Consider the following 24,868-nt stretch of genomic DNA (forward strand, 5'->3'; position numbering starts at 1 on the left):
GATTACCAAGGCCCAGTGTAGACCCCAGAGATAACAGCACCAGATTACCAAGGCCCAGTGTAGACCCCAGAGATAACAGCACCAGATTACCAAGGCCCAGTGTAGACCTCAGAGATAACAGCACCAGATTACCAAGGCCCAGTGTAGACCTCAGAGATAACAGCACCAGATTACCAAGGCCCAGTGTAGACCTCAGAGATAACAGCACCAGATTACCAAGGCCCAGTGTAGACCCCAGAGATAACAGCACCAGATTACCAAGGCCCAGTGTAGACCTCAGAGATAACAGCACCAGATTACCAAGGCCCAGTGTAGACCCCAGAGATAACAGCACCAGATTACCAAGGCCCAGTGTAGACCTCAGAGATAACAGCACCAGATTACCAAGGCCCAGTGTAGACCTCAGAGATAACAGCACCAGATTACCAAGGCCCAGTGTAGACCCCAGAGATAACAGCACCAGATTACCAAGGCCCAGTGTAGACCTCAGAGATAACAGCACCAGATTACCAAGGCCCAGTGTAGACCTCAGAGATAACAGCACCAGATTACCATGTCCCAGTGTAGACCTCAGAGATAACAGCACCAGATTACCAAGGCCCAGTGTAGACCCCAGAGATAACAGCACCAGATTACCAAGGCCCAGTGTAGACCCCAGAGATAACAGCACCAGATTACCAAGGCCCAGTGTAGACCCCAGAGATAACAGCACCAGATTACCAAGGCCCAGTGTAGACCTCAGAGATAACAGCACCAGATTACCAAGGCCCAGTGTAGACCTCAGAGATAACAGCACCAGATTACCAAGGCCCAGTGTAGACCTCAGAGATAACAGCACCAGATTACCAAGGCCCAGTGTAGACCCCAGAGATAACAGCACCAGATTACCAAGGCCCAGTGTAGACCTCAGAGATAACAGCACCAGATTACCAAGGCCCAGTGTAGACCTCAGAGATAACAGCACCAGATTACCAAGGCCCAGTGTAGACCTCAGAGATAACAGCACCAGATTACCATGGCCCAGTGTAGATCCCAGAGATAACAGCACCAGATTACCAAGGCCCAGTGTAGACCTCAGAGATAACAGCACCAGATTACCATGGCCCAGTGTAGACCTCAGAGATAACAGCACCAGATTACCAAGGCCCAGTGTAGACCCCAGAGATAACAGCACCAGATTACCAAGGCCCAGTGTAGACCCCAGAGATAACAGCACCAGATTACCAAGGCCCAGTGTAGACCTCAGAGATAACAGCACCAGATTACCAAGGCCCAGTGTAGACCCCAGAGATAACAGCACCAGATTACCAAGGCCCAGTGTAGACCCCAGAGATAACAGCACCAGATTACCAAGGCCCAGTGTAGACCTCAGAGATAACAGCACCAGATTACCAAGGCCCAGTGTAGACCTCAGAGATAACAGCACCAGATTACCAAGGCCCAGTGTAGACCTCAGAGATAACAGCACCAGATTACCAAGGCCCAGTGTAGACCCCAGAGATAACAGCACCAGATTACCAAGGCCCAGTGTAGACCTCAGAGATAACAGCACCAGATTACCAAGGCCCAGTGTAGACCTCAGAGATAACAGCACCAGATTACCAAGGCCCAGTGTAGACCTCAGAGATAACAGCACCAGATTACCATGGCCCAGTGTAGATCCCAGAGATAACAGCACCAGATTACCAAGGCCCAGTGTAGACCTCAGAGATAACAGCACCAGATTACCATGGCCCAGTGTAGACCTCAGAGATAACAGCACCAGATTACCAAGGCCCAGTGTAGACCCCAGAGATAACAGCACCAGATTACCAAGGCCCAGTGTAGACCCCAGAGATAACAGCACCAGATTACCAAGGCCCAGTGTAGACCTCAGAGATAACAGCACCAGATTACCAAGGCCCAGTGTAGACCCCAGAGATAACAGCACCAGATTACCAAGGCCCAGTGTAGACCTCAGAGATAACAGCACCAGATTACCAAGGCCCAGTGTAGACCTCAGAGATAACAGCACCAGATTACCAAGGCCCGGTGTAGACCCCAGAGGTAACAGCACCAGATTACCAAGGCCCAGTGTAGACCCCAGAGATAACACTCCCAGTCCAGTTTTCATGGATAAGGCCAAAAATACAATGCTTACATTTCCTTCCCTTTTATGACAAAATAGTCACATGTAAGAATATAACAATAGAAGTTATGTATTTCTATGTGTAAAAAGGTTTGGTTCAGTCTTACCTTGTACCTCTGGACCTACAGCCAGAACAGAAGGTTTGGTTCAGCCTTACCTTGTACCTCTGGACCTACAGCCAGAACAGAAGGTTTGGTTCAGCCTTACCTTGTACCTCTGGACCTACAGCCAGAACAGAAGGTTTGGTTCAGCCTTACCTTGTACTTCTGGACCTACAGCCAAAACAGAAGGTTTGGTTCAGCCTTACCTTGTACTTCTGGACCTCCAGCCAGAACAGAAGGTTTGGTTCAGTCTTACCTTGTACCTCTGGACCTCCAGCCAGAACAGAAGGTTTGGTTCAGCCTTACCTTGTACTTCTGGACCTCCAGCCAGAACAGAAGGTTTGGTTCAGCCTTACCTTGTACTTCTGGACCTACAGCCAGAACAGAAGGTTTGGTTCAGCCTTACCTTGTACCTCTGGACCTACAGCCAGAACAGAAGGTTTGGTTCAGCCTTACCTTGTACCTCTGGACCTACAGCCAGAACAGAAGGTTTGGTTCAGCCTTACCTTGTACCTCTGGACCTACAGCCAGAACAGAAGGTTTGGTTCAGCCTCACCTTGTACATCTGGACCTACAGCCAGAGCAGAAGGTTTGGTTCAGCCTTACCTTGTACCTCTGGACCTCCAGCCAGCTCAGAAGGTTTGGTACAGCCTTACCTTGTACCTCTGGACCTCCAGCCAGAACAGAAGGTTTGGTTCAGCCTTACCTTGTACCTCTGGACCTCCAGCCAGAACAGAAGGTTTGGTTCAGCCTTACCTTGTACCTCTGGACCTCCAGCCAGCTCAGAAGGTTTGGTTCAGCCTCACCTTGTACCTCTGGACCTCCAGCCAGAACAGAAGGTTTGGTTCAGCCTCACCTTGTACCTCTGGACCTCCAGCCAGAACAGAAGGTTTGGTTCAGCCTTACCTTGTACCTCTGGACCTCCAGCCAGAACAGAAGGTTTGGTTCAGCCTTACCTTGTACCTCTGGACCTACAGCCAGAACAGAAGGTTTGGTTCAGCCTCACCTTGTACATCTGGACCTACAGCCAGAACAGAAGGTTTGGTTCAGCCTTACCTTGTACCTCTGGACCTCCAGCCAGCACAGAAGGTTTGGTTCAGCCTTACCTTGTACCTCTGGACCTCCAGCCAGAACAGAAGGTTTGGTTCAGCCTTACCTTGTACCTCTGGACCTCCAGCCAGAACAGAAGGTTTGGTTCAGCCTTACCTTGTACCTCTGGACCTCCAGCCAGCTCAGAAGGTTTGGTTCAGCCTTACCTTGTACCTCTGGACCTCCAGCCAGAACAGAAGGTTTGGTTCAATCTTACCTTGTACTTCTGGACCTCCAGCCAGAACAGAAGGTTTGGTTCAGCCTTACCTTGTACTTCTGGACCTCCAGCCAGAACAGAAGGTTTGGTTCAGCCTTACCTTGTACCTCTGGACCTCCAGCCAGAACAGAAGGTTTGGTTCAGCCTTACCTTGTACCTCTGGACCTCCAGCCAGAACAGGATGTCATTCTCCAGGAAGTCTCCCTTCAGAGAGACGAAGCGCCGGAACTGATGACATGTGACGGGGTTGAGCAGGGCCTTCCGGAGAGCCAGGATCTCCCCTGCAGAGGTCATCCACGTCCCCTTCACCTGCTGCAGGAGAGTCGGGGTCAAACACACAGGAATATACAGCTGGGAGGCTTTTAAAGGTTATAAAGATCCACCAACGTGAGGAACAACTCAGAGAGGAACAACATTGCTTTATAGAAGTCTACAGATAGGATGTTCTAGGTCCAGGACGGGCAACATTTTGGTCCCGTGTGGCTCAGTTGGTAGAGCATGGTGTTTGCAACGCCAGGGTTGTGGGTTCGATTCCCACGGGGGGGCCAGTACGGAGAATAAATGTATGAAATGTATGCATTCACTACTGTAAATCGCTCTGGATAAGAGCGTCTGCTAAATGACTAAAATGTAAAATGTAATGTAAATGAACTATAATCATTTATAATGGACCTATATATTTTTCTGTCCCGACAAAATAGATTTTGACAAACAAAATTGGTCCCAAATATAATCTGTGCGATAATCCCGATGTGGACCTCGAGCCAAAAGAATAAAGGTTTTCCCAGCGTTGCTCTACGACGTTAAAAAGATTGACAGAGGACAAGACATCACCTTCCACACCTCTCTCTTGGTCCTGTGTCGCTGGTATACCTGGTCCACCACATCTTCACCCCGAGGCTGAAAGAGCAGCAGTCACAAACACAGTAGGGCTGGACAGAGACAGAGACTTCAGCAAGACACCTCTGGCCCTCTGCACCTCTGTCTCTCTCCTGTGTCTCTTTGTCTCTCTCTCCTGTCTCTGTCCCTCTGTCTCTTTCTCTGTGTCTCTCTGTCTCGCTGTCTCTCTCTCTGTCTCTCTCTCTCTCCTCTCTGTCTCTCTCTCTCTCTCCTGTCTGTCTCTCCTGTCTGTCTCTCTCTCTCTCTCTGTCTCGCTCTCTGTTTCTCTCTCTGTCTCTCTCTCTGTCTCTCTCTCTGTCTCTCTGTCTCTCTCCTGTGCCTCTGTCTCTCTCTCCTGTCTCGCTGTCTCTCTCTCTCTGTCTCGCTGTCTCTCGCTGTCTCTCTCTCTCCTGTCTGTCTCTCTCTCTCTCTCTCTCTCTCCTGTCTGTCTGTCTCTCCTGTCTGTCTGTCTGTCTGTCTGTCTGTCTGTCTGTCTGTCTGTCTGTCTGTCTGTCTGTCTGTCTGTCTGTCTGTCTGTCTCTCTCTCTCTCTCTCTCTCTATCTCTCTCTGTCTCTGTACATGACCCCCTGATGAGGTAATGTACAGAGGTTTCACATGGCAGAGCTGATGCCTCCACAGTACCAAGCCTGGTTTAGGTCCGTAGCTCTACTGTAGACATAGCATTAAACAGTTAGGAGGCCATATAACATACGGATATCCATCTTGTATCTTGATATCTGGAAGCCAGTTCCCCTCTAATCAGGGACTGATTTAGACCTGGAAGCCAGTTCCCCTCTAATCAGGGCCTGATTTAGACCTGGAAGCCAGTTCCCCTCTAATCAGGGCCTGATTTAGACCTGGAAGCCAGTTCCCCTCTAATCAGGGACTGATTTAGACCTGGAAGCCAGTTCCCCTCTAATCAGGGACTGATTTAGACCCGGAAGCCAGTTCCCCTCTAATCAGGGCCTGATTTAGACCTGGAAGCCAGTTCCCCTCTAATCAGGGACTGATTTAGACCCAGAAGCCAGTTCCCCTCTAATCAGGGCCTGATTTAGACCCGGAAGCCAGTTCCCCTCTAATCAGGGCCTGATTTAGACCTGGAAGCCAGTTCCCCTCTAATCAGGGCCTGATTTAGACCTGGAAGCCAGTTCCCCTCTAATCAGGGACTGATTTAGACCCGGAAGCCAGTTCCCCTCTAATCAGGGACTGATTTAGACCCGGAAGCCAGTTCCCCTCTAATCAGGGACTGATTTAGACCCGGAAGCCAGTTCCCCTCTAATCAGGGACTGATTTAGACCCGGAAGCCAGTTCCCCTCTAATCAGGGACTGATTTAGACCTGGAAGCCAGTTCCCCTCTAATCAGGGACTGATTTAGACCTGGAAGCCAGTTCCCCTCCAATCAGGGCCTGATTTAGACCTGGAAGCCAGTTCCCCGCTAATCAGGGACTGATTTAGACCTGGAAGCCAGTTCCCCTCTAATCAGGGACTGATTTAGACCCGGAAGCCAGTTCCCCTCTAATCAGGGCCTGATTTAGACCTGGAAGCCAGTTCCCCTCTAATCAGGGACTGATTTAGACCCGGAAGCCAGTTCCCCTCTAATCAGGGCCTGATTTAGACCCGGAAGCCAGTTCCCCTCTAATCAGGGCCTGATTTAGACCCGGAAGCCAGTTCCCCTCTAATCAGGGCCTGATTTAGACCTGGAAGCCAGTTCCCCTCTAATCAGGGACTGATTTAGACCCGGAAGCCAGTTCCCCTCTAATCAGGGACTGATTTAGACCCGGAAGCCAGTTCCCCTCTAATCAGGGCCTGATTTAGACCTGGAAGCCAGTTCCCCGCTAATCAGGGACTGATTTAGACCCGGAAGCCAGTTCCCCTCTAATCAGGGCCTGATTTAGACCTGGAAGCCAGTTCCCCTCTAATCAGGGGCTGATTTAGACCTGGAAGCCAGTTCCCCTCTAATCAGGGCCTGATTTAGACCTGGAAGCCAGTTGATCAGTCAGTAGTCCGGACCTCGTAGGGTCAGATTGTAATCCCCCTGATACAAGCAGATGGGGAGCTGGCTAGATGAGACCCTGGACTCCTACCCTGACTCTCTGCTGCTGTCTCGCATTGAACGCCGGCGTAGTCAGGAAGACAGGCAGCCATTTTGTTTCTATGTGGTTCCTGATGATGCTCTGAATGTCCACCAGGACAGGAGCACGCAGACGGTCATGAAGCAGTCTCCCCCAGCCACCTGCCAGACGCATCACCTAGAGTAGAAACACACACACACACACACACACACACACACACACACACACACACACACACACACACGCAGACACCACACACACGCAGACACACACACACACACAGACACAACACACACACACACAGACACCACACACAACACACACACACACGCACACACACACACACACACACACGCAGACACCACACACACACACACACACACACACACACACACACACACACACACACACACAGACACCACACACACACACACACACACACAGACACCACACACAACACACACAACACACACACACACACACACACACACACACACACACACACACACACACACACACACACACACACACACACAGTGACAGGGTGGAGACAGACAGCACAGTGACAGGGTGGAGACAGACAGCTCAGTGACAGGATGGAGACAGACAGCACAGTGACGGTGGAGACAGACAGCACAGTGACAATCTCTCACTCCCTCTCTCTCTCTCCCTTTACCTCTCCCTCCCTCTCTCTCTCCCTTTACCTCTCCCTCCCTCTACCTCTCCCTCCCTCTCTCTCTCCATTTTACCTCTCTCTCTCTCTCTCTCTCCCTCTACCTCTCCCTCCCTCTCTCTCTCCCTTTACCTCTCCCTCCCTCTACCTCCCTCTCTCTCTCCATTTTACCTCTCCCTCTCTCTCTCTCCCTCCCTTTACCTCTCCCTCCCTCTCTCTCTCCCTCTACCTCTCCCTCTACCTCTCCCTCCCTCTCTTTCTCTCCATTTTACCTCTCCTCCCTCTCTCTCTCCCTTTACCTCTCCCTCCCTCTCTCTCTCCCTTTACCTCTCCCTCCCTCTACCTCTCCCTCCCTCTCTTTCTCTCCATTTTACCTCTCCCTCTCTCTCTCTCCCTCCCTTTACCTCTCCTCTCTCTCCCTTTACCTCTTCCTCCCTCTCTCTCTCCCTTTACCTCTCCCTCCCTCTACCTCTCCCTCCCTCTCTCTCTCCATTTTACCTCTCCCTTCCTCTCTCTCTCCCTTTACCTCTCCCTCCCTCTCTCCCAGTCTCTCTCTGGGTGGAAATGAGAAGCAGTCCCAGACAGGCACACACACACACAGCATCACAGAAGAGACTGTGACATTACCTCATCCTGTTGTTGTCTGGTGGCAGGACTGTCAGGCCCAAAGAAGTATTTCCTGTTGAGGTATTTGTCCTTAATGAGTCTAGACTTGTCCTCTCTCTGGGCCTTGTCTTTATGGGGGATTCTCCTGTAATTCTCTATGTCCTGCCAGCAAGCCAGGTGTATACTGTAGACACACACACACACACACACACACACACACACACACACACACACACACACACACACACACACACACACACACACACACACACACACACACACACACACACACACACACACACACACACACACACACACACACATCACAACTATTCACATCATTGACAACTGAGCTATAGATCATTGGGATCATTGAGGTATAGATCATTGAGGTATAGATCATTGAGATATAGATCATTGAGGTATAGATCATTGAGGTATAGATCATTGGGATCATTGAGGTATAGATCATTGGGATCATTGAGGTAGAGATCATTGTGGTATAGATCATTGAGGTAGAGATCATTGAGGTAGAGATCATTGAGGTATAGGTCATTGAGGTATAGATCATTGAGATATAGGTCATTAGGATCATTGAGGTATGGATCATTGAGGTAGAGACCATTGGGATCATTGAGGTATAGATCATTGGGATCATTGAGGTATAGATCATTGAGGTATAGATCATTGAGGTATAGATCATTGAGGTATACATCATTGAGGTATAGATCATTGAGGTATAGATCATTGAGGTAGAGATCATTGAGGTATAGGTCATTAGGATCATTTCGTTTTTTACTGACCAGTTGACATGACCAGGAATAATGATTCGGTCCCTTTAGATGACACTTGTTTGACAGAAGGTAGGTGTGTGTGTGTGTGTGTGTGTGTGTGTGTGTGTGTGTGTGTGTGTGTGTGTGTGTGTGGTGTGTGTTTACGACAGAAAGGTCACGTCTAACAAACCCACTCTACTGTTTTATTAGTTGCAGCATGGTGTTGTGGTCAGCTGGCCACATATAGTGTATGTCATGTAAAATAAGCCTGCTGTATCTGGAGCTAGAGTTTCACCTGGCGGTGTTGTCCTGTAGGAAGGATGTGAAGTGTATAGAGCTAGAGTTTCACCTGGCGGTGTTGTCCTGTAGGAAGGATGTGAAGTGTATAGAACTAGAGTTTCACCTGGCGGTGTTGTCCTGTAGGAAGGATGTGAAGTGTATAGAACTAGTTTTACCTGGCGGTGTTGTCCTGTAGGAAGGATGTGTACAGAACTAGAGTTTCACCTGGCGGTGTTGTCCTGTAGGAAGGATGTGAAGTGTATAGAACTACAGTTTCACCTGGCGGTGTTGTCCTGTAAGAAGGATGTGAAGTGTATAGAACTAGAGTTTCACCTGGCGGTGTTGTCCTGTAGGAAGGATGTGAAGTGTATAGAACTAGAGTTTCACCTGGCGGTGTTGTCCTGTAGGAAGGATGTGTATAGAACTAGAGTTTCACCTGGCGGTGTTGTCCTGTAGGAAGGATGTGAAGTGTATATAACTAGTTTCACCTGGCGGTGTTGTCCTGTAGGAAGGATGTGAAGTGTATAGAACTACAGTTTCACCTGGCGGTGTTGTCCTGTAGGAAGGATGTGAAGTGTATAGAGCTAGAGTTTCACCTGGCGGTGTTGTCCTGTAGGAAGGATGTGAAGTGTATATAACTAGTTTCACATGGCGGTGTTGTCCTGTAGGAAGGATGTGAAATGTATAGAACTACAGTTTCACCTGGCGGTGTTGTCCTGTAGGAAGGATGTGAAGTGTATAGAGCTAGAGTTTCACCTGGCGGTGTTGTCCTGTAGGAAGGATGTGAAGTGTATATAACTAGTTTCACCTGGCGGTGTTGTCCTGTAGGAAGGATGTGAAATGTATAGAACTAGAGTTTCACCTGGCAGTGTTGTCCTATAGGAAGGATGTGAAGTGTATATAACTAGTTTCACCTGGCGGTGTTGTCCTGTAGGAAGGATGTGAAGTGTATAGAACTAGAGTTTCACCTGGCGGTGTTGTCCTGTAGGAAGGATGTGAAGTGTATATAACTAGTTTCACCTGGCGGTGTTGTCCTGTAGGAAGGATGTGAAGTGTATAGAACTAGAGTTTCACCTGGCGGTGTTGTCCTGTAGGAAGGATGTGAAGTGTATATAACTAGTTTCACCTGGCGGTGTTGTCCTGTAGGAAGGATGTGAAGTGTATAGAACTAGAGTTTCACCTGGCGGTGTTGTCCTGTAGGAAGGATGTTCAGTGTATAGAGCTAGAGTTTCACCTGGCGGTGTTGTCCTGTAGGAAGGATGTGAAGTGTATAGAACTAGAGTTTCACCTGGCGGTGTTGTTCTGTAGGAAGGATGTGAAGTGTATAGAACTAGTTTCACCTGGCGGTGTTGTCCTATAGGAAGGATGTGAAGTGTATAGAACTAGTTTCACCTGGCGGTGTTGTCCTGTAGGAAGGATGTGAAGTGTTGTAGCTCCATGCGGTGTCCTAGCAGAGAGCCCAACCTGTACCCTCTGTAACTCTCTGGGACGGCAGACCACATATCTGGAGACCTGGGGACCTCTAGTGGTGGAGGAGGGGGCCTGCAGGCCTGGGCCACAGCATGCTGAGAGAGGAAGAGAGAGAGGATCTCAATTGTACTAAACCCTCCTCACTTCCTTCTGAAGGTTTTGAGAAGGAGGTGAGGAGATAGGATGCGAGGTATCAAGGAAATACAATTGAGATCGCCCCAAATCCTTACTAGAGATCTAGGCCCATATGTGAAAAGCTTCTCAGAGTAGTCTTTCAGAACAGCACTTCAGGGGGGGACTTGATCCTAGATCAGCACTTCAGGGGGACAGGGGGGACTTGATCCTAGATCAGCACCTCAGGGGGACTTGATCCTAGATCAGCACTTCAGGGGGGACTTGATCCTAGATCAGCACTTCAGGGGGGACTTGATCCTAGATCAGCACATCAGGGGGACAGGGGGGACTTGATCCTAGATCAGCACCTCAGGGGGACTTGATCCTAGATCAACACTTCAGGGGGGACTTGATCCTAGATCAGCACTTCAGGGGGGACTTGATCCTAGATCAGCACTTCAGGGGGACAGGGGGGACTTGATCCTAGATCAGCACCTCAGGGGGACTTGATCCTAGATCAGCACTTCAGGGGGGACTTGATCCTAGATCAGCACTTCAGGGGGGACTTGATCCTAGATCAGCACATCAGGGGGACAGGGGGGACTTGATCCTAGATCAGCACCTCAGGGGGACTTGATCCTAGATCAGCACTTCAGGGGGGACTTGATCCTAGATCAGCACTTCAGGGGGACAGGGGGGACTTGATCCTAGATCAGCACCTCAGGGGGACTTGATCCTAGATCAGCACTTCAGGGGGGACTTGATCCTAGATCAGCACTTCAGGGGGGACTTGATCCTAGATCAGCACATCAGGGGGACAGGGGGGACTTGATCCTAGATCACCACTTCAGGGGGGATTTGATCCTAGATCAGCACTTCAGGGGGACAGGGGGGACTTGATCCTAGATCAGCACCTCATGGGACAGGGGGGACTTGATCCTAGATCAGCACTTCAGGGGGACAGGGAGGGACTTGATCCTAGATCAGCACCTCAGGGGGACAGGGGGGACTTGATCCTAGATCAGCACTTCAGGGGGGACTTGATCCTAGATCAGCACCTCAGGGGGACTTGATCCTAGATCAGCACTTCAGGGGGACTTGATCCTAGATCAGCACCTCAGGGGGACTTGATCCTAGATCAGCACCTCAGGGGGACAGGGGGGACTTGATCCTAGATCAGTACCTCAGGGGGACAGGGGGGACTTGATCCTAGATCAGCACCTCATGGGACAGGGGGGACTTGATCCTAGATCAGCACTTCAGGGGGACAGGGAGGGACTTGATCCTAGATCAGCACCTCAGGGGGACAGGGGGGACTTGATCCTAGATCAGCACTTCAGGGGGGACTTGATCCTAGATCAGCACCTCAGGGGGACTTGATCCTAGATCAGCACTTCAGGGGGACTTGATCCTAGATCAGCACTTCAGGGGGACAGGGGGGACTTGATCCTAGATCAGCACTTCAGGGGGGACTTGATCCTAGATCAGCACCTCATGGGACAGGGGGGACTTGATCCTAGATCAGCACCTCAGGGGGACTTGATCCTAGATCAGCACCTCATGGGACAGGGGGGACTTGATCCTAGATCAGCACCTCAGGGGGACAGGGGGGACTTGATCCTAGATCAGCACTTCAGGGGGAACTTGATCCTAGATCAGCACCTCAGGGGGACTTGATCCTAGATCAGCACCTCAGGGGGACAGGGGGGACTTGATCCTAGATCAGCACCTCAGGGGGACAGGGGGGACTTGATCCTAGATCAGCACTTCAGGGGGACTTGATCCTAGATCAGCACTTCAGGGGGACTTGATCCTAGATCAGCACTTCAGGGGGGACTTGATCCTGGATCAGCACTTCAGGGGGACAGGGAGGGACTTGATCCTAGATCAGCACCTCAGGGGGGACTTGATCCTAGATCAACACTTACTACTCAGACTGTTACATAGATCATGCATTGGAGCATTGGACTTCAATAGAGGTCACCTGTTCCAGTCTGTGTCCAGCCTCCCCGTACAGCTTCTTCAGTTCTCTGTACTGCTCTGACTCCACCTGGCGAGTCTCCTCCCGTACAGCCACCTGAGAGAAGACACAGTAACAACGAATCCGCGACATAACGTCAAATATCCAGACCAAAACACACACCGTACGAATCTAAGGACAGATGCACGAACAGGAGAGTTTGTGTAAAAAAACCAAAAACCTTTAAAGATAAGGGCTCATACCTTCTGGAAGGTTTCCGTGTCCCTGGTGGTGAGCAGTGTCCAGGGCTCCAGGAGGAGGGTCAGAATGTGTTCCTCCACCCAGTCAAACAGCTCCTCAAACGGGGGAGTGAGACAGGTATACACCCTCTCTCTGCTCTCCTCCTCCACCTCAATGCTACTACAGGCACCACTGCACACGTAGGTTGAATACAGCAACTGGAGGGGTTAGAATGAGAACCGTAACTAATGGGTCAGACAGCCATCTTCATCATCATCATCATCATCACCATCATCATCTTCATCACTATCATCATCATCATCATCATCATCATCATCATCATCACCATCATCATCTTCATCACTATCATCATCATCATCATCATCATCATCTTCATCACTACCATCATCACTACTATTATAATCATTATCATCTTCATCATCATCACTATTATCATCATCATTATCATGTTCTTCTTCATCACTATCATCACTATTATCATCATCATCACCACCACCATCATCACCACCACCATCATCATCATCACTATCATCATCACTATCATCATCATCATCACCATCATCATCTTCATCATCATCACTATCATCATCATCACTATCATCATCATCATCATCATCATCACTACCATCATCTTCATCACTACCATCATCACTACTATTATAATCATTATCATCTTCATCATCATCAATATTATCATCATCATTATCATGTTCTTCTTCATCACTATCATCACTATTATCATCATCATCACCACCACCATCATCATCATCACTATCATCATCATCACTATCATCATCACTATCATCATCATTATCATCATCATCATCACTATTATCATCATCATTATCATCTTCTTCTTCATCACTATCATCACTATTATCATCATCATTGTCATATTCATCACCACCATCATCATCACTATCATCATCACTATCATCATCACTATCATCATCATCATCATCATCATCACTATCATCATCATCATCATCATCACCACTATCATCATCATCATCACCATCATCATCATCACTATCATCATCTTCATCACTATCATCATCATCATCATCATCACTACCATCATCTTCATCACTACCATCATCACTACTATTATAATCATTATCATCATCATCACCATCACTATCATCATCATCATCATCACTATTATCATCATCATTATCATCATCACTATCATCATCATCACCACTATTATCATCATCATCATCATTATCATCATCATTATCTTCATCATCATCATCACTATCATCATCACCATCATCATCACCATCATCATCATCAGTAAGACAAGGAGCTGATGGTGGACTACAGGAAATGGGGGGGGGGGGGGGGGGGGGTCCACCATGCCTCCATCCACCTCGACGGGGCTGCAGTGGATCGGGTCGAGAGCTTCAAGTTCCTCGGGGTCCAAGTCACTAAGGCTCTATCATGGTCCCCACCCACCCCCACACTCCTCAGGAACATGGGGCCCCCAAACGTCCTCAAAAAGTTCTACAGCTGCACCACTGAGAGCACTATGACTGGATGCATCACAGCCCAGTACATCACTGGGTGCTGAACTCCCTGCCACCCAGGACCTCTATATCAGGCCGTGTGAAAGGAAGGTCTGGAAGATCGTTATAAAGACTCCAGCCACCCTAGTCATAGACCAGTGGTTCTCAACCCTGGTCCTGGGGACCCAAAGGGGTGCACATTTTAGTTTTTTTGTCCGAGCAACTACACACCTGATTCAAATCGACAGCTCCTCATCAGGCTGTGTTGATTTGAATCAGGTGCACCCCTTTGGGTCCCCAGGACCAGGATTGAGAACCACTGTCATAAACTGTTCTCTCTGCTTCTGCACCAAGCAGTACCGGCACATCAAGTCTGACACCAACAGGCTCCTGAACAGCTTCTATCCTCAAGCCGTAAGACCGCTAAATAGCTAACGAAATAGCTAACGAAATAGCTAACTAAATAGCTAACGAAATAGCTAACTAAATATCTAACGAAATAGCTAACGAAATAGCTAACTAAATAGCTAACGAAATAGCGAACTAAATAGCAAACTAAATAGCAAACTAAATAGCTAACTAAATTGCTAACTAAATAGCTAACTAAATAGCTAACTAAATAGCTAACTAAATAGCTAACTAAATGGCTACACGGACTATCTGACCCTTGTATTTTATTTTTGCAACGTCTCTATACTCACTCACACACACTCACAGGGCCCTACACACTCACACTCCAACACACACTGACACTCCAACACACACACACTCACTCCATCATCTGCTCACACACACATTATATGCACATACATTTATACTGACTCTATTTATACTGACTCCACACACACACACACACACACACACACACACACACACACACACACACACACACACACACACACACACACACACACACACACACACACACACACACACACACACACACACACACACACACACACACACACATACAATCATCATATACGCTGCTGCTACTCTGTTTATCATATATCCTGATGCAGAGTCACCTGACCCCTGTGCATATGACTATGTGGACACACCTTCAACTTAGTGGATTCGGCTATTGAAGCCACACCCCGTTACTGACAGGTGTATAAAATCCTCAGTGACTTTCAACGTGGCACCGTCATTGGATGCCACCTTTCCAACAAGTCAGTTCGTCAAATTAAAATAGGCCCTATTATATTTCAAAATGTAAATCAAATTCTCTAGCCTATGCTAACCTATGCTAGCCTATACCAGCCTATGCTAGCCTATACTAGCCTATGCTAACCTATGCTAGCCTATGCTAACCTATGCTAGCCTATACTAGCCTATGCTAGCCTATGCTAGTCTATACCAGCCTATGCTAGCCTATACTAGCCTATACTAGCCTATACCAGCCTATACTAGCCTATACCAGCCTATACCAGCCTATGCTAGCCTATACCAGCCTATGCTAGCCTATACCAGCCTATACTAGCCTATACTAGCCTATACCAGCCTATGCTAGCCTATGCTAGCCTATACTAGTCTATACTAGCCTATACCAGCCTATGCCAGCCTATACTAGCCTATACCAGCCTATACCAGCCTATACTAGCCTATACCAGCCTATACCAGCCTATGCCAGCCTATACCAGCCTATACTAGCCTATACTAGCCTATACCAGCCTATACCAGCCTATACTAGCCTATACCAGCCTATACTAGCCTATACCAGCCTATACCAGCCTATACTAGCCTATACTAGCCTATACTAGCCTATACCAGCCTATACTTGTAACTTTGTTGGCCACATGTTTTAACCAGAACTGCATGTTCTCCTCAGCTTTATCATGGTTTGAACAATGTGCGTAATTCCAGTCCATATAGTACAGTATAATACAGTTCACACTCTAAAAGACTAGCCTACTGGAGCTAGTTTCATTTATTTACCCAAGAGAGCATATAGCTAGCTACATCTATGGGCTTCCATGTGTTTCTGTCGTGCATAATATGCAGTAGCCTGTACATCATCTATGCATTGGAAAACAGCACAAGCATTTAGGCTTTAATGTAGGGCTCATAAAATGTCTTTAATGTAGGGCTCATAAAATGCCTTTAATGTGGGGCCCATAAAATGCCTTTAATGTAGGGCTCATAAAATGTCTTTAATGTAGGGCTCATAAAATGTCTTTAATGAAGGGCTCATAAAATGCCTTTAATGTAGGGCTCATAAAATACCTTTAATGTAGGGCTCATAAAATGCCTTTAATGTAGGGCTCATAAAATGTCTTTAATGTAGGGCTCATAAAATGTCTTTAATGTAGGGCTCATTCAAATTAGGGAAGGGGCTTGGACATTTGGCCCATGCTTTGGCTGAGAGTTTCCAGTGATTGGAGTGGAGACTTCGCCTGTATCGTTAATATGTTTTATCCTACATCTCCCACCAGAACCTAATCCAGCATCTGATGCAATTACCCCCCCCCCCCCCCCCCCCCTTTCCCCAGGGATCCAATCTTACATGAGCCTGTCTCTGTACCCTGTAGGGATCCAGTCCATCTTGGTAGAAGAGCTGGTGGTACTGCTGCAGATCACACCAGAAGTGGACAGCATTCTCCCACAGCTGAGAAGATACAGGAAGACCTATTTATTCATGTTGTACAATACATTTACAATAACACTCTGGTGGACAGAGAGAGAGAGCAACAGAGACCCCAAAAAACCCCACAAAGAATTCCAAAACAAACCTGATTTTGATAAACTCCCAGATCTACCATATCTACTGGGTGAAATACCACAGTGTGCATCACAGCAGCAAGATGTGTGACCTGTTGCCACAAGAAAAGGTCAACCAGTGAAAAACAATCACCATTGTAAATACAACCCATATTTATGTTTATTTATTTTCCCTTTTTTACTTTAACTATCTGCACATCGTTACAGCACTGTATATAGACATAATATGACATTTGTGAGTGTAATGTTTACTGTTAATTTCTGTTTATTTCATTATCTATTTCACTTGCTTTGGCAATGTAAACATGTTTCCCCTGGGGAAAGGGGGATGCCTAGTCAGTTGTACAACTGAATGCATTTACATTTAAGTCATTTAGCAGACGCTCTTATCCAGAGCGACTTACAGTAGTGAATGCATACATTTCATACATTTTTTTTGTTCTTTAAAAAAAAAAAAATTCTCCGTACTGGTCCCCCGTGGGAACCGAACCCACAACCCTGGCGTTGCAAACACCATGCTCTACCAACTGAGCCACACGGGACCGATGCTTTCAGAGAGGTGAGGGGCAGCTGCCTTAACCGACATCCATGTCATCTGCACCAGGGGAATAGTGGGTTAACTGCCTTGCTCAGTGGCAGAACGACAGATTTTTACCTTGTCAGCTTGGTGATTCGATCTTTACAGCCTTTCGGTTACTGGCCCAACACTCTAACCACTTAGGCTACCCTGCCAATAAATCCCTTTGAATTGAATTGACAGATATACACCTTTCACATAATAATTGGGTATTAATAATCTTTTGGCAAAAGAATTGTCGATATGCTAAAGTTGTCAGGAAAACCCCTTGGTTTAAAAGGGAGAGAGCGAGAGAGCGCACTACATTGCTGCCTGCCATAAGATGAGGGACAGTGTCTGACCGACCAATCAACCTGCACATGTCCTCTATGCTTGTTGTTATTGATGAATGTATGGTTATTTTGACCCTTGGTTATTGTTATTACTGTTGTCCCGTAGACAATTTTGATTCTCATTTTTATTTATTTTTATATTGTAAATATCCAAAATAAGCTTTGGCAATATGTACATTACGTCATGCCAATAAAGCGAATTGAATTGAATTGAGAGAGAGAGCGAGAGAATGGAGAGAGAGAGATATGGAGAGAGAGACAGACAGACAGACAGACAGACAGACAGACAGACAGACAGACAGACAGACAGACAGACAGACAGACAGACAGACAGACAGACAGACAGAGAGAGAGAGAGAGAGAGATATGGAGAGAGAGCGAGACAGAGAGACAGACAGACAGAGAGAGAGACAGACAGCGAGAGAGACAGAGAGAGAGAGAGAGAGCTGTTTGTACCGGGTTTCCAGAGCTTTCACAGTAGCGTGTGAAGTAGAACCCGGCCTGTGAGTCGACACATAGAGCCTGTAACATCCTCTCCATCCGCCTGTCGCCTACAACAGGACTGCTGCTGGCATTACCTGTCTGAGATAACACACAATAATACTACTATATTAACCTGTCTGAGATAACACAGAATAATACTACTATATTAACCTGTCTGAGATAACACACACACAGAATAATACTACTATATTAACCTGTCTGAGATAACACACACAGAATAATACTACTTTATTAACCTGTCTGATATAACACACACAGAATAATACTACTATATTAACCTGTCTGACACACACAGAATAATACTACTTTATTAACCTGTCTGACATAACACACAGAATAATACTACTATATTAACCTGTCTGACATAACACACACACAGAATAATACTACTATATTAACCTGTCTGACATAACACACAGAATAATACTACTATATTAACCTGTCTGATACAACACACACAGAATAATACTACTATATTAACCTGTCTGATATAACACACAGAATAATACTACTATATTAACCTGTCTGATACAACACACACAGAATAATACTACTATATTAACCTGTCTGATCATAACACACACACACAGAATAATACTACTTTATTAACCTGTCTGACATAACACACACACAGAATAATACTACTATATTAACCTGTCTGATATAACACACAGAATAATACTACTATATTAACCTGTCTGACATAACACACAGAATAATACTACTATATTAACCTGTCTGATATAACACACAGAATAATACTACTATATTAACCTGTCTGACATAACACACACAGAATAATACTACTTTATTAACCTGTCTGATATAACACACAGAATAATACTACTATATTAACCTGTCTGATATAACACACAGAATAATACTACTTTATTAACCTGTCTGACATAACACACAGAATAATACTACTTTATTAACCTGTCTGATATAACACACAGAATAATACTACTATATTAACCTGTCTGATACAACACACAGAATAATACTACTTTATTAACCTGTCTGATATAACACACAGAATAATACTACTATATTAACCTGTCTGATACAACACACAGAATAATACTACTTTATTAACCTGTCTGACATAACACACAGAATAATACTACTATATTAACCTGTCTGATACAACACACAGAATAATACTACTTTATTAACCTGTCTGATATAACACACAGAATAATACTACTTTATTAACCTGTCTGACATAACACACACAGAATAATACTACTTTATTAACCTGTCTGACATAACACACACACAGAATAATACTAATTTATTAACCTGTCTGATATAACACACAGAATAATACTACTTTATTAACCTGTCTGACACAACACACACAGAATAATACTACTTTAGTAACCTGTCTGACATAACACACAGAATAATACTACTTTATTAACCTGTCTGACACAACACACACAGAATAATACTACTTTATTAACCTGTCTGACATAACACACACACACAGAATAATACTACTTTATTAACCTGTCTGATATAACACACAGAATAATACTACTTTATTAACCTGTCTGACATAACACACACACAGAATAATACTACTATATTAACCTGTCTGACATAACACACACACAGAATAATACTACTATATTAACCTGTCTGATACAACACACACACAGAATAATACTACTATATTAACCTGTCTGATATAACACACAGAATAATACTACTATATTAACCTGTCTGACATAACACACACACAGAATAATACTACTATATTAACCTGTCTGATACAACACACACAGAATAATACTACTATATTAACCTGTCTGATATAACACACAGAATAATACTACTATATTAACCTGTCTGATATAACACACAGAATAATACTACTTTATTAACCTGTCTGATATAACACACACACAGAATAATACTACTATATTAACCTGTCTGACATAACACACACACAGAATAATACTACTATATTAACCTGTCTGATACAACACACAGAATAATACTACTTTATTAACCTGTCTGACATAACACACACACACAGAATACTACTACTTTATTAACCTGTCTGACATAACACACACAGAATAATACTACTTTATTAACCTGTCTGACATAACACACACACACAGAATAATACTACTTTATTAACCTGTCTGATATAACACACAGAATAATACTACTTTATTAACCTGTCTGACACAACACACACAGAATAATACTACTTTATTAACCTGTCTGACACACACAGAATAATACTACTTTATTAACCTGTCTGATATAACACACACACAGAATAATACTACTTTATTAACCTGTCTGATATAACACACAGAATAATACTACTTTATTAACCTGTCTGATATAACACACAGAATAATACTACTTTATTAACCTGTCTGACACAACACACACAGAATAATACTACTTTATTAACCTGTCTGACTTAACACACACACAGAATAATACTACTTTATTAACCTGTCTGACATAACACACAGAATAATACTACTTTATTCAACTTATATTAAGCTTTTCATAAAATAAAGAAAAATCTAATTGTTTATCTCAACTCTCTGTCGGTCACACCTAATACCTGTGTGTGAGCTGGTGTGGGGGTCATGTCTCTGGGTAGAGAGGTGTCTGGGGGGATGGCAGGTCGAGGTATACAGGTGTGTGGCCGGAGGGCGTCGAGGGTGATGTAACGAGGGTTATGGTTGACACCAGAGGGAGGGCGTAGCTGTCCGTTCCTCCACAGTGACAGTCTGAGAGGATCAATTCCTCTCTGGCTCATCCTGAATCTGGGACCCCTGGAACACAACCAGAACCTGGGACCCCTGGAACACAACCAGAACCTGGGACCCCTGGAACACAACCAGAACCTGGGACCCCTGGAACACAACCAGAACACAAACCTGGGACCCCTGGAACACAACCAGAACATGAACCTGGGACCCCTGGAACACAACCAGAACACGAACCTTGGACCCCTGGAACACAACCAGAACCTGGGACCCCTGGAACACATCCAGAACATGAACCTGGAACCCCTGGAACACAACCAGAACCTGGGACCCCTGGAACACAACCAGAACATGAACCTGGGACCCCTGGAACACATCCAGAACACGAACCTGGGACCCCTGGAACACAAACAGAACCTGGGACCCCTGGAACACAACCAGAACATGAACCTGGGACCCCTGGAACACAACCAGAACCTGGGACCCCTGGAACACAACCAGAACACAAACCTGGGACCCCTGGAACACAACCAGAACATGAACCTGGGACCCCTAGAACACAACCAGAACCTGGGACCCCTGGAACACAACCAGAACCTGGGACCCCTGGAACACAACCAGAACCTGGGACCCCTGGAACACAACCAGAACACGAACCTGGGACCCCTGGAACACAACCAGAACCTGGGACCCCTGGAACACAACCAGAACCTGGGACCCCTGGAACACAACCAGAACACAAACCTGGGACCCCTGGAACACAACCAGAACATGAACCTGGGACCCCTGGAACACAACCAGAACCTGGGACCCCTGGAACACAACCAGAACCTGGGACCCCTGGAACACAACCAGAACATGAACCTGGGACCCCTGGAACACAACCAGAACATGAACCTGGGACCCCTGGAACACAACCAGAACCTGGGACCCCTGGAACACAACCAGAACATGAACCTGGAACCCCTGGAACACAACCAGAACCTGGGACCCCTGGAACACAACCAGAACATGAACCTGGGACCCCTGGAACACAACCAGAACCTGGGACCCCTGGAACACAACCAGAACATGAACCTTGGACCCCTGGAACACAACCAGAACCTGGGACCCCTGGAACACATCCAGAACATGAACCTGGAACCCCTGGAACACAACCAGAACCTGGGACCCCTGGAACACAACCAGAACCTGGGACCCCTGGAACACAACCAGAACATGAACCTGGGACCCCTGGAACACAACCAGAATCTGGGACCCCTGGAACACATCCAGAACACGAACCTGGGACCCCTGGAACACAAACAGAACCTGGGACCCCTGGAACACAACCAGAACCTGGGACCCCTGGAACACAACCAGAACATGAACCTGGGACCCCTGGAACACAACCAGAACACGAACCTGGGACCCCTGGAACACAACCAGAACCTGGGACCCCTGGAACACAACCAGAACCTGGGACCCCTGGAACACAACCAGAACACGAACCTGGGACCCCTGGAACACAACCAGAACATGAACCTGGGACCCCTGGAACACAACCAGAACCTGGGACCCCTGGAACACAACCAGAACCTGGGACCCCTGGAACACAACCAGAACATGAACCTGGGACCCCTGGAACACAACCAGAACCTGGGACCCCTGGAACACATCCAGAACCTGGGACCCCTGGAACACAACCAGAACACAAACCTGGGACCCCTGGAACACAAACAGAACCTGGGACCCCTGGAACACAACCAGAACACAAACCTGGGACCCCTGGAACACAACCAGAACATGAACCTGGGACCCCTAGAACACAACCAGAACCTGGGACCCCTGGAACACAACCAGAGCCTGGGACCCCTGGAACACAACCAGAGCCTGGGACCCCTGGAACACAACCAGAACCTGGGACCCCTGGAACACAACCAGAACACGAACCTGGGACCCCTGGAACACAACCAGAACCTGGGACCCCTGGAACACAACCAGAACCTGGGACCCCTGGAACACAACCAGAACACAAACCTGGGACCCCTGGAACACAACCAGAACATGAACCTGGGACCCCTGGAACACAACCAGAACATGAACCTTGGACCCCTGGAACACAACCAGAACATGAACCTGGGACCCCTGGAACACAACCAGAACCTGGGACCCCTGGAACACAACCAGAACCTGGGACCCCTGGAACACAACCAGAACACGAACCTGGGACCCCTGGAACACAACCAGAACACGAACCTGGGACCCCTGGAACACAACCAGAACATGAACCTTGGACCCCTGGAACACAACCAGAACATGAACCTGGGACCCCTGGAACACAACCAGAACATGAACCTTGGACCCCTGGAACACAACCAGAACATGAACCTGGGACCCCTGGAACACAACCAGAACATGAACCTTGGACCCCTGGAACACAACCAGAACATGAACCTGGGACCCCTGGAACACAACCAGAACCTGGGACCCCTGGAACACAACCAGAACCTGGGACCCCTGGAACACAACCAGAACACGAACCTGGGACCCCTGGAACACAACCAGAACACGAACCTGGGACCCCTGGAACACAACCAGAACATGAACCTTGGACCCCTGGAACACAACCAGAACCTGGGACCCCTGGAACACAACCAGAGCCTGGGACCCCTGGAACACAACCAGAACCTGGGACCCCTGGAACACAACCAGAACCTGGGACCCCTGGAACACAACCAGAACCTGGGACCCCTGGAACACAACCAGAACATGAACCTGGGACCCCTGGAACACAACCAGAACCTGGGACCCCTGGAACACAACCAGAACCTGGGACCCCTGGAACACAACCAGAACCTGGGACCCCTGGAACACAACCAGAACCTGGGACCCCTGGAATTCAACCAGAACACGAACCTTGGACCCCTGGAACACAACCAGAACCTGGGACCCCTGGAACACAACCACAGCCTGGGACCCCTGGAACACAACCACAGCCTGGGACCCCTGGAACACAACCAGAGCCTGGGACCCCTGGAACACAACCAGAGCCTGGGACCCCTGGAACACAACCAGAGCCTGGGACCCCTGGAACACAACCAGAGCCTGGGACCCCTGGAACACAACCAGAGCCTGGGACCCCTGGAACACAACCAGAACACGACAGGACAACATTCATATGAATGCACACTCATAAGCTCCACCACATACCTTAATTCACCCTAAGCATCGCGCCAATAAGTTTAACCCACTTAGTGGAAATTATAACGTGGCTCACATAGCGAGGAACGCTACAATATTTAAATTGAACATGAACATAACATTAACATAACGATATTATTAACACATGACTTGAATATAACCACAGAAATACGAGACAGTATGGACCAGGTGATCCTAGTTCAGGTCACAGTCTAGTATGGACCAGGTGATCCTAGTTCAGGTACCAGTCTAGTATGGACCAGGTGATCCTAGTTCAGGTACCAGTCTAGTATGGACCAGGTGATCCTAGTTCAGGTACCAGTCTAGTCTAGTATGGACCAGGTGATCCTAGTTCAGGTCACAGTCTAGTCTAGTATGGACCAGATGATCCTAGTTCAGGTCACAGTCTAGTCTAGTATGGACCAGGTGATCCTAGTTCAGGTACCAGTCTAGTCTAGTATGGACCAGGTGATCCTAGTTCAGGTACCAGTCTAGTCTAGTATGGACCAGGTGATCCTAGTTCAGGTACCAGTCTAGTCTAGTATGGACCAGGTGATCCTAGTTCAGGTCACAGTCTAGTCTAGTATGGACCAGGTGATCCTAGTTCAGGTCACAGTCTAGTCTAGTATGGACCAGGTGATCCTAGGTCAGGTCACAGTCTAGTCTGGACCAGGTG

General features: G+C 47.1%; 1 protein-coding gene across 1 annotated transcript in view; it reads right to left on the reverse strand.

The window, feature by feature from the left end:
* The window catches only part of LOC106593541 (regulator of G-protein signaling 22), a 45,994-nt gene that overhangs the window by 4,368 nt on the left and 16,758 nt on the right, over positions 1 to 24,868 (reverse strand). Inside the window, exons 10-19 of the mRNA XM_082968523.1 lie at positions 20,862 to 21,075; positions 18,218 to 18,343; positions 16,638 to 16,739; positions 12,626 to 12,820; positions 12,387 to 12,479; positions 10,211 to 10,383; positions 7,788 to 7,950; positions 6,487 to 6,664; positions 4,370 to 4,422; positions 3,686 to 3,847 (exon numbers count right to left, since the gene is read on the reverse strand). Of these exons, the coding sequence (XP_082824649.1) occupies positions 3,686 to 3,847; positions 4,370 to 4,422; positions 6,487 to 6,664; positions 7,788 to 7,950; positions 10,211 to 10,383; positions 12,387 to 12,479; positions 12,626 to 12,820; positions 16,638 to 16,739; positions 18,218 to 18,343; positions 20,862 to 21,075 (1,459 nt within the window). The remainder of the gene's footprint in view (positions 1 to 3,685; positions 3,848 to 4,369; positions 4,423 to 6,486; positions 6,665 to 7,787; positions 7,951 to 10,210; positions 10,384 to 12,386; positions 12,480 to 12,625; positions 12,821 to 16,637; positions 16,740 to 18,217; positions 18,344 to 20,861; positions 21,076 to 24,868) is intronic.

This window comes from Salmo salar, chromosome 02 (genome assembly GCF_965601325.2).
Source record: "Salmo salar chromosome 02, fSalSal1, whole genome shotgun sequence".
Lineage (NCBI taxonomy): Eukaryota > Metazoa > Chordata > Actinopteri > Salmoniformes > Salmonidae > Salmo > Salmo salar.